Source organism: Episyrphus balteatus, chromosome 1 (genome assembly GCF_945859705.1).
Source record: "Episyrphus balteatus chromosome 1, idEpiBalt1.1, whole genome shotgun sequence".
Taxonomy (NCBI): domain Eukaryota; kingdom Metazoa; phylum Arthropoda; class Insecta; order Diptera; family Syrphidae; genus Episyrphus; species Episyrphus balteatus.
In genome coordinates, this window is record NC_079134.1 from 56,707,140 (window position 1) to 56,728,522 (window position 21,383).

The 21,383-nt window shown below is 34.1% G+C and overlaps 1 protein-coding gene across 1 annotated transcript; it reads right to left on the bottom strand.

The window, feature by feature from the left end:
- Positions 1-1,679: 1,679 nt before the first annotated feature.
- Positions 1,680-17,104, bottom strand: LOC129921140 (uncharacterized). Its single transcript, XM_056002832.1, has 2 exons — positions 14,184-17,104; positions 1,680-1,908 (listed from the first exon to the last, which is right to left on the bottom strand). The coding sequence occupies exons 1-2, from the start codon at positions 16,949-16,951 to the stop codon at positions 1,680-1,682; spliced, it is 2,997 nt and encodes a 998-aa protein (XP_055858807.1). The 5' UTR covers positions 16,952-17,104.
- Between the last annotated feature and the right edge of the window lie 4,279 nt (positions 17,105-21,383).

Genomic DNA, 21,383 nt, shown 5'->3' on the forward strand with positions numbered 1-21,383 from the left:
TCTTAAACTGAAAATTAATAAAAATGTGGACTGGGCCGCAAAGTTATTCGTTGTGAGCCGCATGACATGCCTGCCATAAAGCATACAGAATTCAAAAACTGAATTGTTATTGCAATGTTTTCTGGACGTTTGAAATTGATTGCCAGCTCTAGGGATATATCAGGTATGAGTGTAACTTTACTCGTAAAAGCCGCCAGCATTGTCGGCCCTTGAGAAATGGAAATGCAGAGCGTCTATTCACCATCTTTCTTGATATTCAAGTCAAATAAGGGTTTAACCTCGTAATGAATGGCATTCTATAACATACCTCAAATCAAAAGTCTAGAAAAATCTCATGTCCGCAAGTCGCGATTTTCAAGGTCACAGCGCGAAATGGGGGTTTTCAAAATTAGCAAAAAAAGACGATGGTATTATACAGGGTGATTCAGGAGTAATGCACCAAAAAGCTATAGCGTGTAGGTTAGGTCGAGAAAAGAAAAAAATAGTACGGGAGGGGGGGGTCTATTCCGCCCCGTTTAGCCGGGAGGGGCGATTTTCTAAAAAATTGACTTAATTTGGAAAAAAAAATATTAAAAATAAACGTTTATACCTACAACAATGTGTTATACTTTTTTGTAAAGCCAAATACCTCGTCTTTCATTTGGTATTTAAAAAAAGCTGTTTTTTGAAATAGTTTTTGAAAAATTAATTTCCAAAGTCAAAATTTTGGAAAAAAAAATGGAAAAAAAATGTTTGAACTAGTTTTTCTCAAAATTTTATGTAATTACATAAGTACTAATTAAGTTTCTTAAATTCGATGCTCTCATATGTTTTTAAACAAAAACAGAAAACCAGATGCAAAAATATCTTGTCGTTTTTTAGAAATAAAAATAAAACCAACACAACTTTTTTCTAAGAAAAACCTTTTTTTTTTGATTTTACGTGGAAGGACTTGTAGGTAAATTGATTTATAAAACTTTAACCCCTTTTTAATTATTTTTTTTTTAACCCGGAAGATTATGAGGGTACAATAAAGTTACATAGTATTATATGAACATGGATTAGTCCTTTTTTCATTGATAAAGCCTGAAAGACCACTGACCTGTAATTTTTTTCTTATTACGACCCCATGGGGTCGCTCGCTGCTGCCGATAGTTTCTACCTGTTAGGGCAATAAGACAAACAAACCGCAATTTCAAAAATAAAAAAATTTCGATATGATCTCCATTCTTTAAAAGGCAAAGGTTATATCTCCTTCTAATGGCGCTACATAAGTTTATGGTTGATAAATTTTCCTGCAATTTGACTCCAGCGACTTCAATCCGTTGTTTCAGCTGCTCCATAGATCCTATTTCCACTTCGTTAACGTAATTCTTCATGAATCCCCATGCATAAAAGTCTAGGGGAGTTAAATCTGGTGATCTAGGTGGCCATTCCGTGGGTCCCCTTCTTCCTACCCAACGGTCAGTAAAATGATCATCCATCCAGTTTCTTACCGGTAAGCTATAGTGTGCTGTGCAAATCATCTGCTATGGCCAATGGAACGTTGTCTATCAAATCCGGTAAAAGGTCTCGTAGGAACTGTAGATATGTTTCTCCATTTATACTAGAATTCAGGAACCTGGGTCCAATCACTTTTCTTCCAACTATACCAAGCCACACATTACAACTAAAACGGTGTTGAGATTTGTTTTGTTTTTTTATGTGTGGATTGGTGCGGCAACTGATTCCTCGGTAAGTGGTCTTTCGCTTCTTCGACGTTCTAGCACTCCGTACTCTCTCAGTATTCGGTGGGTTCTGGAAAAGGTCCCACGACTAGGACACCTCCTGTTGGGAAATCTTTCAGCATAGAGTCTTTCGGCTTCTCGATCTCGACCATTAGCTAAACCATAGCAGAAGTGAATGTCCGCTAATTCTTCCCAAGAGTATCTGTACATCGTGTTGATGAGTAAAAATTTAAACTGGAAATAGTTACTTAACCAAACTGTGTGGGCTTTTATTTATCTTTGGGTCCCAAATTTTTTGTTTTTCATTAATGAAAAGTTGCGGTTTTATTGACCTAACGCCCTATCAGGTAGAAGCTATCGGCAGCGAGCGACCCCATGGGGTCGTAATAAGAAAAAATTACAGGTCAGTGGTCTTTCAGGCTTTATCAATGAAAAAAGGACTAATCCATGTTCATATAATACTATGTAACTTTATTGTACCCTAATAAACTCCCGGGTTAAAAAAAAATAATTAAAAAAGGGTTTAAGATTTACAAATCAATTTACCTAAAGGTCCTTCCACCTAAAATCAAAAAAAGGGTTTTTCTTAGAAAAAAGTTGTGTTGGTTTTATTTTTATTTCTCAAAAACGATATTTTTGCATCTGGTTTTCTGATTTTGTTTAAAAACAAATGCTCTCATTTGTTTTTAAACAAAATCAGAAAACCAGATCGAATTTAAGAAACTAAATTAGTACTTAATTACATAAAATTTTGAGAAAAATTAGTTCAAAATTTTTTTTTTAGCTTTTTGGCGCATTACTCCTGAATCACCCTGTATACACATATGATACACGATGGGCAGGTTCAGAAACGTTAGGGACTAAATATTTAGGTAATTTCTCGGTCTCTGATTGGTCAGCTGTCAAAAAAAATCCTTCCAATTTAGGTAATTTTATTGGAAAGCTGACTGGAAAGTTAGGCAAGAAAATTTTCCCTAAAAGTTTAGGAAAGTTTTTTTTATCAACATGACAGCAGATTGTTTTTAATTAAAGAATTAATTTAGAAAAATTACATTTATTTGTGTGAAAAACAACTAAAAAGTGCATTATCGGTTATAATTAATTTTATTTATTCATTACAGTTAAGTGAAATTTGGTGTCTTACCCATGCAACCGGTAAAATTCTTAAATAAATTTCGAAATTTGACAATAGCATCGCATCCAAACTAATTTAGTCAATTTACTCAAATTTCCGTTCAGAAAATGACGTTGCCTAAATATCTAGCCTCTAATATTTCCTGAACGTGCCCGATGTCAAGGAACTTTTTAATGTTGATTCCAAAAAATCTAAAATCAAGGCAATTTGACGTCTCTGAAAAAAGTTATACCGGTTTTTCATCTGTCAACCAATATTATTATAACAGTTGCTAACTTACTACTTCGTATTGTTTAGCCTTTTTTACTTCGATTTCTGTTATTTCGTTTCTGACACAGTTTTTTTTTATTAGTTCGCCATCCTTTATTTGGATTTTCGTTTACTTCGTATTTCGATCACTTCGCCCAACAATAACTTCGCCTTGTGTCTTTTTGATTTTTATTTATTTTGAATTTTCATTACAAGTCCAATGAGTTGTTTCGTCAAGGTTCATTTCGCTTTTAGTTTATTTTGGCATCTGGTTATTCCGTATTCAGTTTTGTGGATTGTTTTGGGTTTTGAAGACTTTTGGATTAAAGATAAGCAAATCCTTATAATATAAGAGATCTGTTACCTTAAATTGTAACGAATTCGTTGTTTTTTTTTTCTTTTTTGAGCATTTTAAAAATTAACAGGCACTCAAAATGACGCGAATTATTCGCCAAAATTTGTTTCGCCTTTTTTTTTTTGGATGTTAATAAACAAAGGGCGTTAAAATTCGCGCGAATTTTAACGCCCTTAGGCTATTAACATCCACAAAAAAATGGGCGAAACAAATGGTGGCGAATTAATTAAAGTCCAAGTGAACTAAAGGCGACTTAATTCCAAAACTAAATAATGAAAAAATGAAGTAATCAATAACAAAATAAACTAAAAACTAAAGGCCCCAGCCCATAGAATCCGTTGCGTCCGTTCCATCAATCCATCCGTTGAAGTTGAAGTTTGGGACAGAAAGGGGTGACCCGTACGTCGTCACCGTCGTACGACGGATTGCTTTTTGCCAGCTCACTTCAAATTCCTAGGTGTGTTCGATTTTTTTTCGCTGAATGTGCTCTTAGGAAGTTCTGAAACAATTTTTAAGAATTATCGTTGCTCTTTTTTTGTAAAATAAAAGAGAATTTCTGATATTTTCTGATGTAAACAACTTTTAAGAGTTAAATTTGTTTTGTTTTTGCTCCCAAAGTTATTTTCTGATGTTTTTTCTCGAATTTTTTGTTTTGTACTTTTATAATTTTTACTTTGCTATAATATCCGATGTTATTTTTTCGTTAAAATGTTCGCTGTTGACTCTAGAGACTTAAAAATTTTTCGTTTCACTTCAGCTGAGTACTATAGGCTTTACGTTTAAATTTGCACAAGCTCTTCATATAATATATTCCTTAAAACAAAAGGTTTAAATATTTTTGTTTTAACATTTTAAGGGTATTCATGGTGAATTCACATATCTAATTAAATTCAGAAATAAAATAGGGAGTTAAATGTTACTTTTATTACAATTAATTCACTAATGAATACTGAAATTTCACAACTCATAAAATCGGAGAAGAAAAGAACGCAGTTCATTTAGTTCTGAAATTCCCCGGTGTGCACTCTCAAACAGAAAAATGAACAGATCTATTGTTGACAACCAATGTCAAACCATACGACGGATGAAAAAGTAGAAAGTTGGGCAACTTCTTCCGTCGAAACCGTCCGTCTCCGTCCGATCCGTCGCTTATGGGTCGCTTCCCATAAGAACGTGTGTATTTTATCGAGCTGTCAGTCAAAAACTTCGACGGAACGGACGCAACGGATTCTATGGGCTGGGGCCTTAAGTCATAAGAAAACGGAGTAAAAGTTTATCGAAATAAGAAAAAACGAAATAAATAAAAAACAAAACAACAAAAATACGAAACAACAAAAATACGTAACAATAAAATAGCGAATTGACTTAGACGAAACAACCAAAACCGAAATAAGAAAAGCGAAACAAACCATACCCTACATCAAGAAGTCTTCTTTTGTCCATTCTTCCCGTTCCGACATTGTACTTGTCATTTCGGGTATTTTTAGTAAATTTTTAAAAATCATTCAAATCACAAAAAAGCACTTGTCAACACCCAAGAAATTAATAAATCTTGCAGATTTCTCTTAAAGCGATTGAAATCCATTGTTTTTATTCGAGTACTACACGTTAGACTACCGATTTTGAGATCCTAACAAATACCGAGTCCTAACTAATACTCGGTACCAATTTGACAGTACTAGGGCTTAGTACTTTTGTGAAGAAATCACTCGGTACCGATTTGAGTACTAACCAGGACCGGTTTTAGGGGGGGCTGGATGGGCCGTCGCCCAGGGGTGAAAGAATTCAGGGGCACCGAAGGCGCCCCGAACTTTTACAAATTTCTATATCAGGGTTTTTCAAACTTTTTGAGTTCGCGACCGCCTTGAAAGAAAAATATTTTGGCGACCCCCTCACACTATAATGGCTAAAAGAGATGTGCGGCACATCTGCACGCACCGCTGCATGCAGCGCTCAACCCAAAATACATGTGCATCACTTTTTAAATTATTGATGCCGATTTCTGTCAAAAAAGGCGGTTAAAATGGAAGAAATAATTGAATTTATAAAACAAAACAAGATGGTTAAGTTTTTTTTTATGAATTCAATTAGTTCTTCCATTTTAAGAAAATCAAAACGAACGTTATTTGAATTTTTGAGTGATAGATTGTGTCAACTGGCAATATCAGTAATGCCAAATAGCAAGTATTTTGTATTTTTGTTGAAACTTGGCATTAAATTTAGAAATAGAGACAGGTTGCAGCTCTGCGCTGCATGCAGATTTTTCTCCCATAAGAGCCCTTGTTATTTTATTTTGCTGCAGGGAAAAAACTGCACGTCTGTTTTGACCTGTGTCAGTATTGTTAAAAGCTGTATTAACTGTACCCGTTCAAAATTCGATCTAATTGCATAAATTTTTACTTATTCGATGGGAAATTTTTTTCGTGTTGAACATTTTATTTTGGTTAGCTCTTCCTGCTCACACTACTAACCAGTGTTTGTACCACATACTCTTGTAGTGGTGCTAAAGCTTTGACCGGCAACAAAAGTGAAACTCATAATGCAAAATTTAAACCCATAATGTCAAACTTATCATGAACACTCTGCTCTCTTCTTGCATAATACTGGGAAGTGGCCCTCGATGAAATTGTCTGAAATCTTAGTATATTATTCTCTTGAAGCCCTTGATCAAAAGTCGACATGGGCAGAAAGTCGAAAAATGGACAGTTTTTAAAATAACGGTTTTTTTCCTATGACTGTCTCAAACCTTTTAAAAGGGATAGTAACTCTCTATATTGTGTTTTGCTCTTTTTTTAGTGGTTTTTGAGATAACATCAATGTTTTTCTGAGCTATTGTGGTTAAGAAAAGAACAAATAGATAAAGCTCAGAAAAAGTTTTTAATTCGTTTAAATTAATTTTTTATTTAAAAATTATTTTTTTTTTAATTCACTCAGTTTGTTTATTTATTTTAATTACTTTCAGTAGCCTTTTTTATGAAATAAAACTTATTTGTTTTATAAAAATAAACTGGGCTTTAATAAAAAGCACAAAAAATCAATACTCATTAACGTGTTTTTTTGACTTAAATGATATGAAAGTGTAAAAAACAACTTAAAAAACGAAGAAAATTGTGTTCGATGCAAAATTGTGGAGAAACGGTTGGCCGCAGAAAAAAAAGTTTTGAGACAAACTTAAACTGTAATAAATTCTTGATTGGTTGTAAAAAAAATCTTTTAAATCAAACGTCGTTTGGCAAAGATAAGGCCAGTTAAAGGACAAGAGAGCAAAAATCATAAAAACCGTGGTAACTCGAAAAACGAGACGAGACGAAAACGAGAAAATTACCACTTAAGTTTTTCGACTTAAAATTACCTCAGGAATTCATGGTTTTCATTTCCCGAATAGCACAGCTGGGTTTTAATTTGGCAGATGTTAGAAAATGGAATATACACCCTTTTCCACTGAAATTTAATAGGAAACGGTAATAAGAATTTATGAAAAATCATTTTAAATTCATCATATTAAATCAAATTCGAATTTTTATGGAAGTTAAAATGGCGCTTGTTGCATGAAACCACACTAAAACAAAAGAATTTCAAATTAAAACTTTCATGTTATTAAACATATAACTTGAACAAAATAGAAACTTATTGTTATAAAACAATCCCTTTCAACCATTTAACAATTTTGGTGCAACAGAGAAATATGCTAGTTTATAATAAAATGTACATTCTGTTACTGAAACATAAGTTTTAGTACTAAGAAATCCTAGCAGCAACGAAAACGATTCAGACGGAAAAATAAAATAAACAACAAACTACCTATCATTCACTTTTAATCTACTTTGTCAGGCTTGCCATGGGTATTTTTTTGTTTACATTTTTCCTATTTTGCACTTTAAGTGTGTTTTTATTTTATGTCACATTAAACCTCCAAATCGTCGCCCGAGAGTTGTTTTGTCGTAAACGCCAAAATGGACTTTTTTAAATTGGATATGTAGTAATAGGTTTTATAACGTTCTCTTTTTTTTTTTTTTTTTTTTAATTAACGCGCACTAAAGGGAGTTAAATACCCTTAATATGTTAAACACAGTGCGAGCTTCAGGAAAATAGGGAGGGATTTAAAAGGAGAAACCGATGCACATTAGTTTTAAAGCTCTGGACATTAAAATGGCAGGGAAAAACAGAGGCGGGTAATATATTCCACATTCGTGTGGTGCGGCTAAACAAAGAATCTCTGTATTTGACGGTACGTCCGAAGTTGGGCTCAAGGGTAAACTGATGAGCATTCCTAGAAGCGCGAGTATTACGGTTAAATTTTTTCAGGGGAGGAATGCAACTAGCTATTTCATCTGAACATTGTTTATAAAAATAGCGATAAAACAAGGAGAGACATGACACATTACGTCGGTGGTCTAGGGACGCAATTGTCTCAGTTATCGATCTATCATTTTGAAAGCACGTTTTTGTATTCTGTCCAAGAAACTCAAATACGTTATCGGAGCACCTGCCCAGATGTGACAATTGTATTCAAGTTTTGGTCGAATGTAAGCTTTATAGATTACAGCTAGATCAGAAGATGAGAAGAATTTCTTGCATCTTCGGAGAAAACCTAAACATTTCGCAGCGTTTTTGGCGACATCGAATATGTGTTCGTTCCACAGAAGGTGGTTTGTTACACTCATACCGAGAATGGAAAGTTTCTCAGTTTCCTCGATGCAAGTGCCACTCATTGATAGTGGCATGGGTGGAAGGTTCCGTTTTAATGATAGTAAGCAGCATTGTGTTTTTGATGCATTAAATTCTACACGATTTCTTATTCCCCATTGAACAATGCTGTCAAGGTCAGAATTTAATGAGCTTATCATATTTTGTCGTTGAAAATCCACATCCGAAGGACATGGGTGTGAATCTTCAAACGAATATGAAAAGCTGAGGGTACTATCATCTGCGAAACAATTTAATGGATTAGAAGTTTCAGAGAGCAAATCATTAATGAAAATGAGAAAGAGAGTCGGAGACAAAACGGAGCCCTGGGGCACACCAGCGTTTATTTTGTGGGTTTCAGACTTGAAACCATCCAATACGACTTGTATTGAACGGCCCGAAAGGTTATTTCTAATCCAATGAAGAAGAGAATCATCGATACCGAATGCATGCATTTTCGATAAGAGAGCTTGATGCCAAACTCTATCAAATGCCTTTGAAATATCAAGCGCAATAATCTTGCTTTCTCCAAAACGATGCAAAGATTTGTTCCACTGTTCGGTGAGATATACCATCAGATCACCAGTGGACCTATTGCTACGAAAGCCGTACTGCCGGTCATTAAGAAGCTTCCGTTCTTCAAGATATTTCTTAAGCTGGAAATTAATCAGCGTTTCCATGACCTTGGAAAGAAGGGACGTGAGTGCAATTGGTCGATAGTTGGAGGGTGAGGAGGATTCGCCTTTTTTAGGGACAGGCTGGACAAATGCGGTTTTCCATCCACTCGGAACGAGTCCAGTAGAGTAGGACAGATGAAAAAGCTTACGCAGTGGTTTTGCCAGCGTGGAAGAACACCTCTTCAGAACGATGGGAGGGATACTATCCGGGCCAGCGGATTTGTGTATGTCAAGGTCTTTCAGGACTCTTGCCACTGTACGAGTGCGAAAGAAGATTCGTCCCATGGAACCGTTTACACACTCAAGTACTGGAGGAGTCATGACACTATCTGGCAGTGTAGAGTTGGCAGCGAACTGCTTTGCTAGGAGATTAGCTTTCTCAACAGAGCTTACAAAGGGAGTGTCATTGAAGACAAGCGTTGGAACCGCAGATGACGAAGAGTTTTTAATGTTTTTAGCAAATGACCAAAAATTTTTACTCCCTGTGGGACATTGAAGTATTTTTTGTCTTAATTTTTGATCATGCAGGAATTTGGTTCGTCGGATATGGGCGTTGCTGACCTTTCTAGCCTGTTTGAACTTTTTCCGGTTTTCCTCAGTGGGATTGGCTTTATAACAACGGAAACTTACCTCTTTATTCCTGATAACCTCTTTACAGCTCGAGTCAAACCATGCATTCTCTTTCGGTTTGATTGTTTTAACCCTATTCGGGATAAAATTTCTCATTCCGGAGAGAATTAAATTTGTGATCATATCTGCACTGGAATCAACGTCACTATCGAGGAAGCATAGCGACCAGTTAAAGTTTTTAAAGAAACCGTTGAGTCCCTCCCAGTTGGCTTTCTCGTATTGCCAAACAGTTCTCTTTGGTGATTTTTCTTTAACTGGATTTTTGAGACATGAGAAATTTGCAGATATGACACAATGGTCTGACTTGCCTAGAGGCGATAATACACTAACAGTGTATTTATCTGGGTCCGAGGTAAGAAACAGGTCTAGGGTGTTTTCAGCTTGGCCCACAACGTCCGAAATTCGAGTTGGCTCGTCGACAAGCTGAGTTAGATGGTTTAACTCAGCGAAGATCTCAACATACCTTCCTTCGGGTGTTGTCTGGCCAGAATAGCGAAGCCACGAAGAATTGTGTACATTGAAATCGCCCGTAATGACGATTTCAGTGTGAGGATACAGGGAAACAATCCTTTGGATGGAGTCGGACAGAGCATCAAATTCGTTAGAAGTTGAATTACTGTCCAGGTTGGGGCTCCGATAAATAAAACACGTATGAATGATGCGCTTATTAACCGTGAATTTTAACCACATGAAATTAAAATTTGTGTTTACACACAGGCCGTATTGTGGTTGGAGTTGATAAGCTACATCATTTCTAATATATATGGCGAGACCGTGATGAGAGAAGAATAATGGCACCAAGCAATACCCATTTAAATTAAATTCAGAACAATCTGAATTTTCACTTATTTGAGTCTCACCTAATGCCAAAACAGCTGGCCTGTTTTGTACAGTGTAAATGTACACATCACAGAAGTTCGATCTAAGCCCACGAATGTTGGCATAATCGACCCTGAATGTACCTACCATTTAAATATACCAAAACTTTTGAAAACCTTATCCGACAATAAACTATATTGAATATGTTATATAAATTCCAATTTGGGCTTCAACAAAACAAAATTATCACTAGTGTTATGCCTTAGTGATAATTTGTATCGATCCGCCCCTGGTTATTTATCAACACACACAATAATCTATCTGGAAATCAAACTGATAACGATTACGGCATTTTGAGAAGAGGTTCCACTCGCGAAACCACAAACGTTATCAAGTCAGACTGCAAGAAGGATGGGGGGAAGGAAAAGAAAGGATTACTCGTATGCACTGAACACTGAAGGCAATTTGGGAGACGCGAGAGTTTTTGTTTTTTTTTTTGATAAGCTGTTGTTGTGTGATGCTATTGCAGTGGTTGTTTCTATTGTTTTTGCACTTGGTGGGTATATGATTTTTTTTTGTTGTATTTAACACTAGGTATTTGCAAAGTGGGCATTTGTTGTTATTTTTTTTTCTTTTATTTCGGGAGAGGTATTTCGGTGTTGTTGTTGTTGGATATTTTCTTTTTTTGTTACACTCGCGATGGATTTGAGAGAATTAATTTTATTTTTGCATTTATTTATTTTGTTTTTTTAATTTGAATAGGGCTATTGATTTTTTTTTTGTATTATATTATTTTTTCAGGGAATTTTATTAAAAAAATTAGTTGACACAGAAAAAACACTATTGGACTATAAACAATTAGTGACACGAGACAACTTTTCTTTTCCGACGGGACAAGACTTAATACGTGCGATGCCGATGGGAGGCAGATCGGCACTATCTCTTTTCATTTCTGTTATCAGATTTGTCCTATCGTTTACCGTTACTGAGATAATTAGTGTGCATTTTGTCGTATATCCACAAAATAAGCATTGGATTAGCGTTGGTTTGTCGTAAGCGCCAACTTTTGGCGTTTACGACAAAAATTCTATGTATTTTTCAGCTTTTTTTTCTTCAGTATTGGTTTGTCGTACGTCGTACAAAACCGATACGGTAGAAAATTTCGAAAGAAATTTTAAAATTGTTTTTTCTTACATGTTTGTATATATCCGAAATAGAATGTAAACAGATATAATATACCTACTAGAAAAGTATTTATTGAAAATAAGGACTTCATGTGCTATAGGGACAACGACTTTAAAAACTATGGGCTGCATTAAGCTCTGCGCTACTTGAGGTTTTGCTTTATTCCTAGAGGTGCAAGGAAGAAAAAAGTGCATTTCAGAGACATCTCAAATGTTGTGTTTAATTAATGGTTCTTGTCGTTTGTTCCTGCCGCAAGTATCTTGACCTCATCCTCGGTCGCAAGAACCGATCTGACACAATATGGAAGTGGGTGTGGCTCATAAATATGTACACTTGTTGATCTTCTATCAAAAACACAAGATCAACAAGTCGACCGTCGGTCGCGGGCGCCACTTCGTTCAAGCGCGCTGTCTTGAAAGAAGTGAAAAAAGGTTGCGGTTTTATTGTTTTATTTTTGTACACTTATTGATCTTGTCGCTTCGTTCACGAGCGCTGTCTTCAACGAAGTGAAGTGAAAAAAAGGTCGCTGTTTTATTGTTTTATTGCTCTTGTATCGATCACACAAGATCAACAAGTCGACTGTAGTCATGGGCTTTGTATATATAATCTATAGTACTATCATGAGGGAAGATTTTTTAGTTTGTTCGCTACCTGAGTGGTTTTGCGAGGGCGCTTTAGTCGACTTTGTGCAGACTTTACAATATGGACTTTTTGTATGAAAGAGAAGGTTATATTAATTTATTCTGACAATAATAATGAAAGTAAGGAGATCAGATATACATTTCTGTTTGAAATTTGACAGAAAAGAAAAAAAGGAGGAGAAGTTGAAGTAAATAGATTATATTTTTTCGTTTTCTACATTCTTAACTGATGGAATGAGAGAATGAGAAATTACTATGCATGTATGCTATGTTTATTATAGATTTAAGACAGTGTTAGTCACTTAGGTTTAGATGGATGAAAATTGTGAATTCCACGTTGCAACGTTTCAATTTTTCTGTGTTGAAATTTTACTACAGGGTGACACTGTTGTTCTGCCACGTTGAATAAAAATTATAAAATGATATTTTAAATGAAAGTATAAGCATGTTGAAAATTGTGACCAGCAGTTAAACATAAATTAACCAAAAAAGTACCTCTTATATTAATACTGATATTTCCTAAAAAAAAATAATTTTTGACAAAGCACACGGAAAATAAAAAAACAAAAATGTTACCAAAAATTTTGGGCGATCTTCGTACTACCTTTAGCAAAAAAGTGTGTTTTTTTGAAAACATTAAATTGATAAAAACAACATAGGTACGTTATAAGAAATTGAATTGCCATTAATATAAAACCGAGAATAAATGTTTCTACCAAAAGATAAATGTGAAACTGTCAGAAATTTATCCCACTGCAGGAACAAATATTTATCCTCATTTTTTTTACAATTAACAATGTTACATTTCCATTCAATAAAGGGCTAAAAATCGAAAATAAAAACAAAATTTAGAAAACAATACAATAAAACATTTATGAGTCTACAAAACAACCTAAAATTAATATTTTTTAATACTATTTTAGAAACATCAAATTTTAACCCATTTTAACCTGCTCCACGCCTCGGTTAATTTTAAACCATTTTATTTAACCACGCTAGTGTCATATTTAACCAAGGTAGAAATATTAACACACATTCACACACGGAAAACATACGCCACTCTTTTCCTCATAATTGAAATGTCAAAAGTTTTTTTTCTGTTTTTTTTTTCTTCGACACTGACGTTTGGCTTAAAAGCCCAATTAGCACCAATGAGAAAGATGTTGTTCTAGTACTTTTCCACTTGGAAAAGCCCCATTGTTTACTAAGTAGATGAAAATGGTAATCTAGTACCACCATACTACATATTCAACTTCTAGTGCAGAAGATTATATTGTAGTACTAGATCCAGATATACAGGGTGCCTTTATCTTACTGTTTTTTCTCATATTGTTTTTACTTTGACATCATTTTATTAAATAAAAGTACAAAAAAAAATTAGAATTTGAGAATTGGGATTTTATAATAAAAAGAGGGAAATGCTCTTCAATAACATAATATTTTAATGAAATGATGCCAAATTAAAAAAAGGTAACTCAAGTAAATAAAAGTATTCTTTTCCACATCACCCAGAGAGGTAGAATACTAGATGCGTTTTTTTTATCGAGGTTTCCCCAGTAGGCCTATTCCTCGTTTTAACTACTTTATAGTAATAAATAAACAAATAAATAAATAAATAAAAAAAATTAAGTAAATAATGTAGTAAATAAATAATTTTTGAAAATTCATATATATATATATTTTTGTTTTAGAGATAAAAAAGACAAATTTAATTATTTTAAAATATTTACAACATGCATTACAAAGATAAATAATTTAATAAAACTCCACGTTCAAAAAAAATATAAATTACATATATTTCTATTATATTATAAAATTTACATCACATTATAGATACATGTCAATATTAAATACTATTCTTAAAAGTAAGTTTATAGATATTTTTTTTTCTTGTCCGCGATCAATTGTTTGTTGGCGTTTTTCACTGAAAAAATTACAAGCCCGGTTAGTATAAATTTTAAGACTGTCTCCTTGTGTGCTGGTGTATTTTCGTCCGGTTTGCAGCCCGGTAAACTCATGTGCACTTCTTTCATTATGTCTGACGAAAAACTGCGTACGATGTTGCTCATAGTTTGTTTTTTTGAAAATTCTGCTTCGAACCTTGATTGTACTCTCCTAACAGTTTCTTCAAAAACTATTGAAGGAACTGTTAGTTTTCCACTCTTCGAAGTACTGGTGATAGTCTCAAACGCTCTAAATCCGATCAACACTGTATTAATTCTTTCTACGTCCGACACTTCAATCATAAACCGAGTGCAAACCTCGCAGCTCTTGAGCTTATCTTTCAATTTATATGCTGCAAATCCTGCGTAATAAGCAGCAGCTGCATTCTGCAGTTTCTCCGCAACAGTCGAATCTGCATTTTCTTTTTCTCCCCCCTCAGCTGGCGAAGCTGGTTTTTTTTCTTCTCCCCCCTCAGCTGGCGAAGCTGGATTTTCTTCTTCTCCCCCCTCAGCTGGCGAAGCTGGATTTTCTTCTTCTCCCCCCTCAGCTGGCGAAGCTGGATTTTCTTCTTCTTCCGCAGCAGCCAAAGCAGCATCCTCTTCTTCTTCCGCAGCAGTCAAAGGCATTTTTTTGCAATAATTGTGATCCCGCCTTATTACCTTTTTCAATTTTTCTATGTTGATGTGACCACCGTCCGTGTGGCCAACATCCACATTGTCCACCACATACTTTAATTTTTTTCTAAAAAGCTTTTCTGCCACTTGCTCTTTTAACGAATACTCTTCATTGAGTTTTTCTAGTTCTATGTCGTTTTGCTCTTCAAATTCAGCTGCCTTTAGTAAGGGTTCGGCTGCAGCATCTTTATACCCCGAATGTTCCGCTGAACATAAATGCTGGAAGATTATTTGTTTCAGGTTTCTGATGAGTCTCCAGGCTGATGGGTTTTGTTCATAAGACCCTCTATTATTCCGCAACATGGAGAAGACATTTTCGGCAGCATCCGTATTTAGGTGGCTTAATAAGAAGTAACTTTGCTCTTCACTCTTATGATGATTCCACATCATTTCTATGCCTAGCAAAGTTTGCTTTAATCCTCTAAAGCAAGGTGGAATAAATTTTGTACCCACCAATGTCCAAGTGGATATCCATTTTCTGGCATTAATTATATTGCTTAAAATTTCGTTGGAATCCGATAATGCCTTGTTGTTTGGATTTCTCGAATAAAGATGACCACTGTTTAGATTGTCGAAGAGATTGTTCATTCTTTGGAGGAAATTGGCCGTATCTCTCGCAACTTTCTTCTCTGCTTCGGATTGGAAGCAGCCTGAAGTGATGGCATAGTTAATGCCAGAGGCAACATTAGCGCTAAAAACCTGTGTGGCTAATCTTACGCTTAATTTTTGGAAACTTGCTGGGTTTATATGGGCGTCCGTCAGCTTGTGGAAAACTCTAAATGTTCCTTTTACGTCTTCTCTATACAACTTTGTAATGATCTTCCAATCAACAATGTCTTCTCCATAGCATATTTGATGTTTGAGCAGGTTGTTTCGGACGCTTTTAAACATATGCGGATAATCATACAGCAGAAAGATCTTCTTGTTACCTATTTCCACCCAGGGTTTCTCCTCTAGGGTATTAGTTCCATTCAACAATCTATACGCCTTTAGATTGTTACCTCCCTGGTCGCAACTTGTTGCCACAATGTTGAGATCGCATTTCATGATACCTGTTATTATCCCTTTTATCATTTCGCATAACATATCTCCTTTTGGTGATCCGATGAAATATGCTATTGTTTGTTTCCAATTTTTATTCAAACCTCTTAATGTAAAAACCATGGCCTTGGAGGCTATTTTGTCTTCTCTTCCACCATACTCTCCAAAATCATTAAATCCGTATATGATGTCATCTTTTATGTTGTACTCGAGCTCAGGTTTGATGGCCATTTCATCAAAGAGGAGTACACATTTTTTATCCATGTCCGTCATTTCTTTTGATTTTTTCGAAAGCATATCGGTTATGCTTTCGTTAAGTCCGGTTTTAAGTCGAATTTCCGAATGCCATCGGTAAACGCTACTTACCGATGGCAGCTTGAATCCCGCGCTCAGCATAAAAGTATAACACGCTGGGGACTTATAAAAAAGATTTAAAAATAAATCTTTTTGTTTAGGTGCCCAGGGTGCATGACTTTTATGGAAAAGCTGTGCTTTAATAAAAGTCTTCAGTTGCGGGCTGAAGTTTTTCATATGCTGTTCTAAATCTTCACCTAACTTATACTCGCGACTTCTTTTTATTTTTATTGGGGTGCGAAAAATCTTTCGTGGAGGCGGACGTTTAATAATTTTTTTGGGCTCTACTTTGGGACGAGGAGGTGGGGATGGGAACTGTTCCTGAGTTATGGGGACAGAAGGGGAAACATATGGTAGCGAAACACGGGGCCTAACATATGTTTGGGCGGAAGTACTTGCTAAATTGTCCGATGAAGATGGGCTAGACGGAATGGCTGGTGTCGAGGGCGATTGGTCAGATGGTGGTAGTTCTGGTGTAGTTGGTGCTGGTTGTTTTCTTGTTCGTGGTGGTCGAGGGGCTTTGGCAGTTGTTTTCGAAGCCAATTTTTTGAGCCTCCATTCATCCATTAATCGACTGCACGATTTGTCATTCACAAGTTCTGTACAATTACAGACGAGCGATATTGGCAAAGCATCATCGACAAGACATTTTCGCCCAGATCTGTGTCTTATGTCCTTAGCATAGAAATGCTTGTGACACATATATGATTTTATAGGCCAATTCGGTAAGTTGGTACAACTTCCATGCCTAATCCAAAGTGACCTCCTTTCATCTGGTGGTGGGAAAAGAAAGAAGGAATCTCCACCTCGTGGCTGTTTTTTTCCTTCACACCCCGCGTAAGAGCAATGCACCATATTGAAAAAAAATTATTTATTTAAGGGAAAACCCGAATGAGTAAGAAGTTGAAAAAATAACGTTTGTGACTACGCGACGTGAAACTGAACCAGATTTTATAATGTTGTTTTAAATAAAAATATAAATATTGAATATATATTTATTCGAAATTATATATTCAAGAATTTTAAAAATAAATAAATGTTTATGAAAAAACAATATATTAAAATAATTATCAATATAATAATAATATATATAATAAAAATGAATAATGAATATAAATATAAAGAAATAAATTAATATGAATATGTATCAATATAATAAAAGAGCAAAAAAGTAGGCAAGCGAACGAATAAATATGAATATTAAGCAATGAATGAATATGAATATATAGCAATCAAAAAATTGTAGTAAGAATAACGAAAAAGCAATAAAATAAATAAGTAAAAAGTTAAAAATTAAAAAAGAGAAAAAAGAGTAGTCGAGAAAAAACTACAAATAAGTTTTAATGCACAAAAAATAAAAAGCAAATACTGAAAGCAAGCAAGATAAAAAAATAAAAATAAATAAAAAGCAAATACTAAGAGCAAGCAAGATAAAAAAATAAAAATAAATAAAAAGCAAATACTAAGAGCAAGCAAGATAAAAAGAAATAAAAATAAAATAAATAATATCCAAGAGTAAGCAATAAAATAAATTATAAAGATACCAATAGTATTACCAATAGGTTTAAATAAGTTTTAATGCACAAAAAATAAAAAGCAAATACTGAAAGCAAGCAAGATAAAAAATAAATTAAATAAAAAGCAAATACTAAGAGCAAGCAAGATAAAAAGAAATAAAAATAAAATAAATAAGATCCAGACCAATAAAAAGAAGTAATAGGTTTAAATAAAAATCAAATAATAAAAGCAAATAAATCAAAAAGTGAAAATAGAGCAATGAAAAAATTTGTTCTGTAAAGAACTGGAACACCCTTTATATCAAAATTACCGAAGTCCGTAAACTCACTTAATAATTATCAAAAAAGGTTTTTATTATTAATTAGTTTTAAGAAAAACTATTTGGAAAACACAGGCACTGATTTTACTTTGAACACAATCAAAATATCAAGAATAAAAAATCAAGATTACGACCGCACTCAATAAAATCACAGATTTTCTGATTTTAAATCATTCAAATATCTACTCCTGAAATCAAATACGCGCCAAAAATCTATTTAATACAATAATATACTCCTTCTTAATATACTCAAGCAATTCAACGCAAAGTACCGTTAAATTCTCCTTAAAGCACATCAGCTGTGTTGACATATATTTTTTTTCATTTCCTTAAAGGTCGTTCATATTGCACAAAAAATCACCCTCACAAATACCCCTCCTACTACCTAAATAAAAAATATATACCTATCTCATTTCGTCGGCAGTTGTCTTCTTTTCTGTTATTTACTCATTTTTTCCCATATTTTTCCCCTCCCTGCAAATCTGCAAACGTCATATTTTAGTTCGTTCGCTCGCTTACTTTTTTGGTGGCGCTGTTTTTCTTCATGATAGTACTATAGATTATATATACAAAGCACACGACCTTTGTATATATAATCTATAGTACTATCATGAGGGAAGATTTTTTAGTTTGTTCGCTACCTGAGTGGTTTTGCGAGGGCGCTTCAGTCGACTTTGTGCAGACTTTACAATATGGACTTTTTGTATGAAAGAGAAGGTTATATTAATTTATTCTGACAATAATAATGAAAGTAAGGAGATCAGATATACATTTCTGTTTGAAATTTGACAGAAAAGAAAAAAAGGAGGAGAAGTTGAAGTAAATAGATTATATTTTTTCGTTTTCTACATTCTTAACTGATGGAATGAGAGAATGAGAAATTACTATGCATGTATGCTATGTTTATTATAGATTTAAGACAGTGTTAGTCACTTAGGTTTAGATGGATGAAAATTGTGAATTCCACGTTGCAACGTTTCAATTTTTCTGTGTTGAAATTTTACTACAGGGTGACACTGTTGTTCTGCCACGTTGAATAAAAATTATAAAATGATATTTTAAATGAAAGTATAAGCATGTTGAAAATTGTGACCAGCAGTTAAACATAAATTAACCAAAAAAGTACCTCTTATATTAATACTGATATTTCCTAAAAAAAAATAATTTTTGACAAAGCACACGGAAAATAAAAAAACAAAAATGTTACCAAAAATTTTGGGCGATCTTCGTACTACCTTTAGCAAAAAAGTGTGTTTTTTTGAAAACATTAAATTGATAAAAACAACATAGGTACGTTATAAGAAATTGAATTGCCATTAATATAAAACCGAGAATAAATGTTTCTACCAAAAGATAAATGTGAAACTGTCAGAAATTTATCCCACTGCAGGAACAAATATTTATCCTCATTTTTTTACAATTAACAATGTTACATTTCCATTCAATAAAGGGCTAAAAATCGAAAATAAAAACAAAATTTAGAAAACAATACAATAAAACATTTATGAGTCTACAAAACAACCTAAAATTAATATTTTTTAATACTATTTTAGAAACATCAAATTTTAACCCATTTTAACCTGCTCCACGCCTCGGTTAATTTTAAACCATTTTATTTAACCACGCTAGTGTCATATTTAACCAAGGTAGAAATATTAACACACATTCACACACGGAAAACATACGCCACTCTTTTCCTCATAATTGAAATGTCAAAAGTTTTTTTTCTGTTTTTTTTTTCTTCGACACTGACGTTTGGCTTAAAAGCCCAATTAGCACCAATGAGAAAGATGTTGTTCTAGTACTTTTCCACTTGGAAAAGCCCCATTGTTTACTAAGTAGATGAAAATGGTAATCTAGTACCACCATACTACATATTCAACTTCTAGTGCAGAAGATTATATTGTAGTACTAGATCCAGATATACAGGGTGCCTTTATCTTACTGTTTTTTCTCATATTGTTTTTACTTTGACATCATTTTATTAAATAAAAGTACAAAAAAAAATTAGAATTTGAGAATTGGGATTTTATAATAAAAAGAGGGAAATGCTCTTCAATAACATAATATTTTAATGAAATGATGCCAAATTAAAAAAAGGTAACTCAAGTAAATAAAAGTATTCTTTTCCACATCACCCAGAGAGGTAGAATACTAGATGCGTTTTTTTTATCGAGGTTTCCCCAGTAGGCCTATTCCTCGTTTTAACTACTTTATAGTAATAAATAAACAAATAAATAAATAAATAAAAAAAATTAAGTAAATAATGTAGTAAATAAATAATTTTTGAAAATTCATATATATATATTTTTGTTTTAGAGATAAAAAAGACAAATTTAATTATTTTAAAATATTTACAACATGCATTACAAAGATAAATAATTTAATAAAACTCCACGTTCAAAAAAAATATAAATTACATATATTTCTATTATATTATAAAATTTACATCACATTATAGATACATGTCAATATTAAATACTATTCTTAAAAGTAAGTTTATAGATATTTTTTTTTCTTGTCCGCGATCAATTGTTTGTTGGCGTTTTTCACTGAAAAAATTACAAGCCCGGTTAGTATAAATTTTAAGACTGTCTCCTTGTGTGCTGGTGTATTTTCGTCCGGTTTGCAGCCCGGTAAACTCATGTGCACTTCTTTCATTATGTCTGACGAAAAACTGCGTACGATGTTGCTCATAGTTTGTTTTTTTGAAAATTCTGCTTCGAACCTTGATTGTACTCTCCTAACAGTTTCTTCAAAAACTATTGAAGGAACTGTTAGTTTTCCACTCTTCGAAGTACTGGTGATAGTCTCAAACGCTCTAAATCCGATCAACACTGTATTAATTCTTTCTACGTCCGACACTTCAATCATAAACCGAGTGCAAACCTCGCAGCTCTTGAGCTTATCTTTCAATTTATATGCTGCAAATCCTGCGTAATAAGCAGCAGCTGCATTCTGCAGTTTCTCCGCAACAGTCGAATCTGCATTTTCTTTTTCTCCCCCCTCAGCTGGCGAAGCTGGTTTTTTTTCTTCTCCCCCCTCAGCTGGCGAAGCTGGATTTTCTTCTTCTCCCCCCTCAGCTGGCGAAGCTGGATTTTCTTCTTCTCCCCCCTCAGCTGGCGAAGCTGGATTTTCTTCTTCTTCCGCAGCAGCCAAAGCAGCATCCTCTTCTTCTTCCGCAGCAGTCAAAGGCATTTTTTTGCAATAATTGTGATCCCGCCTTATTACCTTTTTCAATTTTTCTATGTTGATGTGACCACCGTCCGTGTGGCCAACATCCACATTGTCCACCACATACTTTAATTTTTTTCTAAAAAGCTTTTCTGCCACTTGCTCTTTTAACGAATACTCTTCATTGAGTTTTTCTAGTTCTATGTCGTTTTGCTCTTCAAATTCAGCTGCCTTTAGTAAGGGTTCGGCTGCAGCATCTTTATACCCCGAATGTTC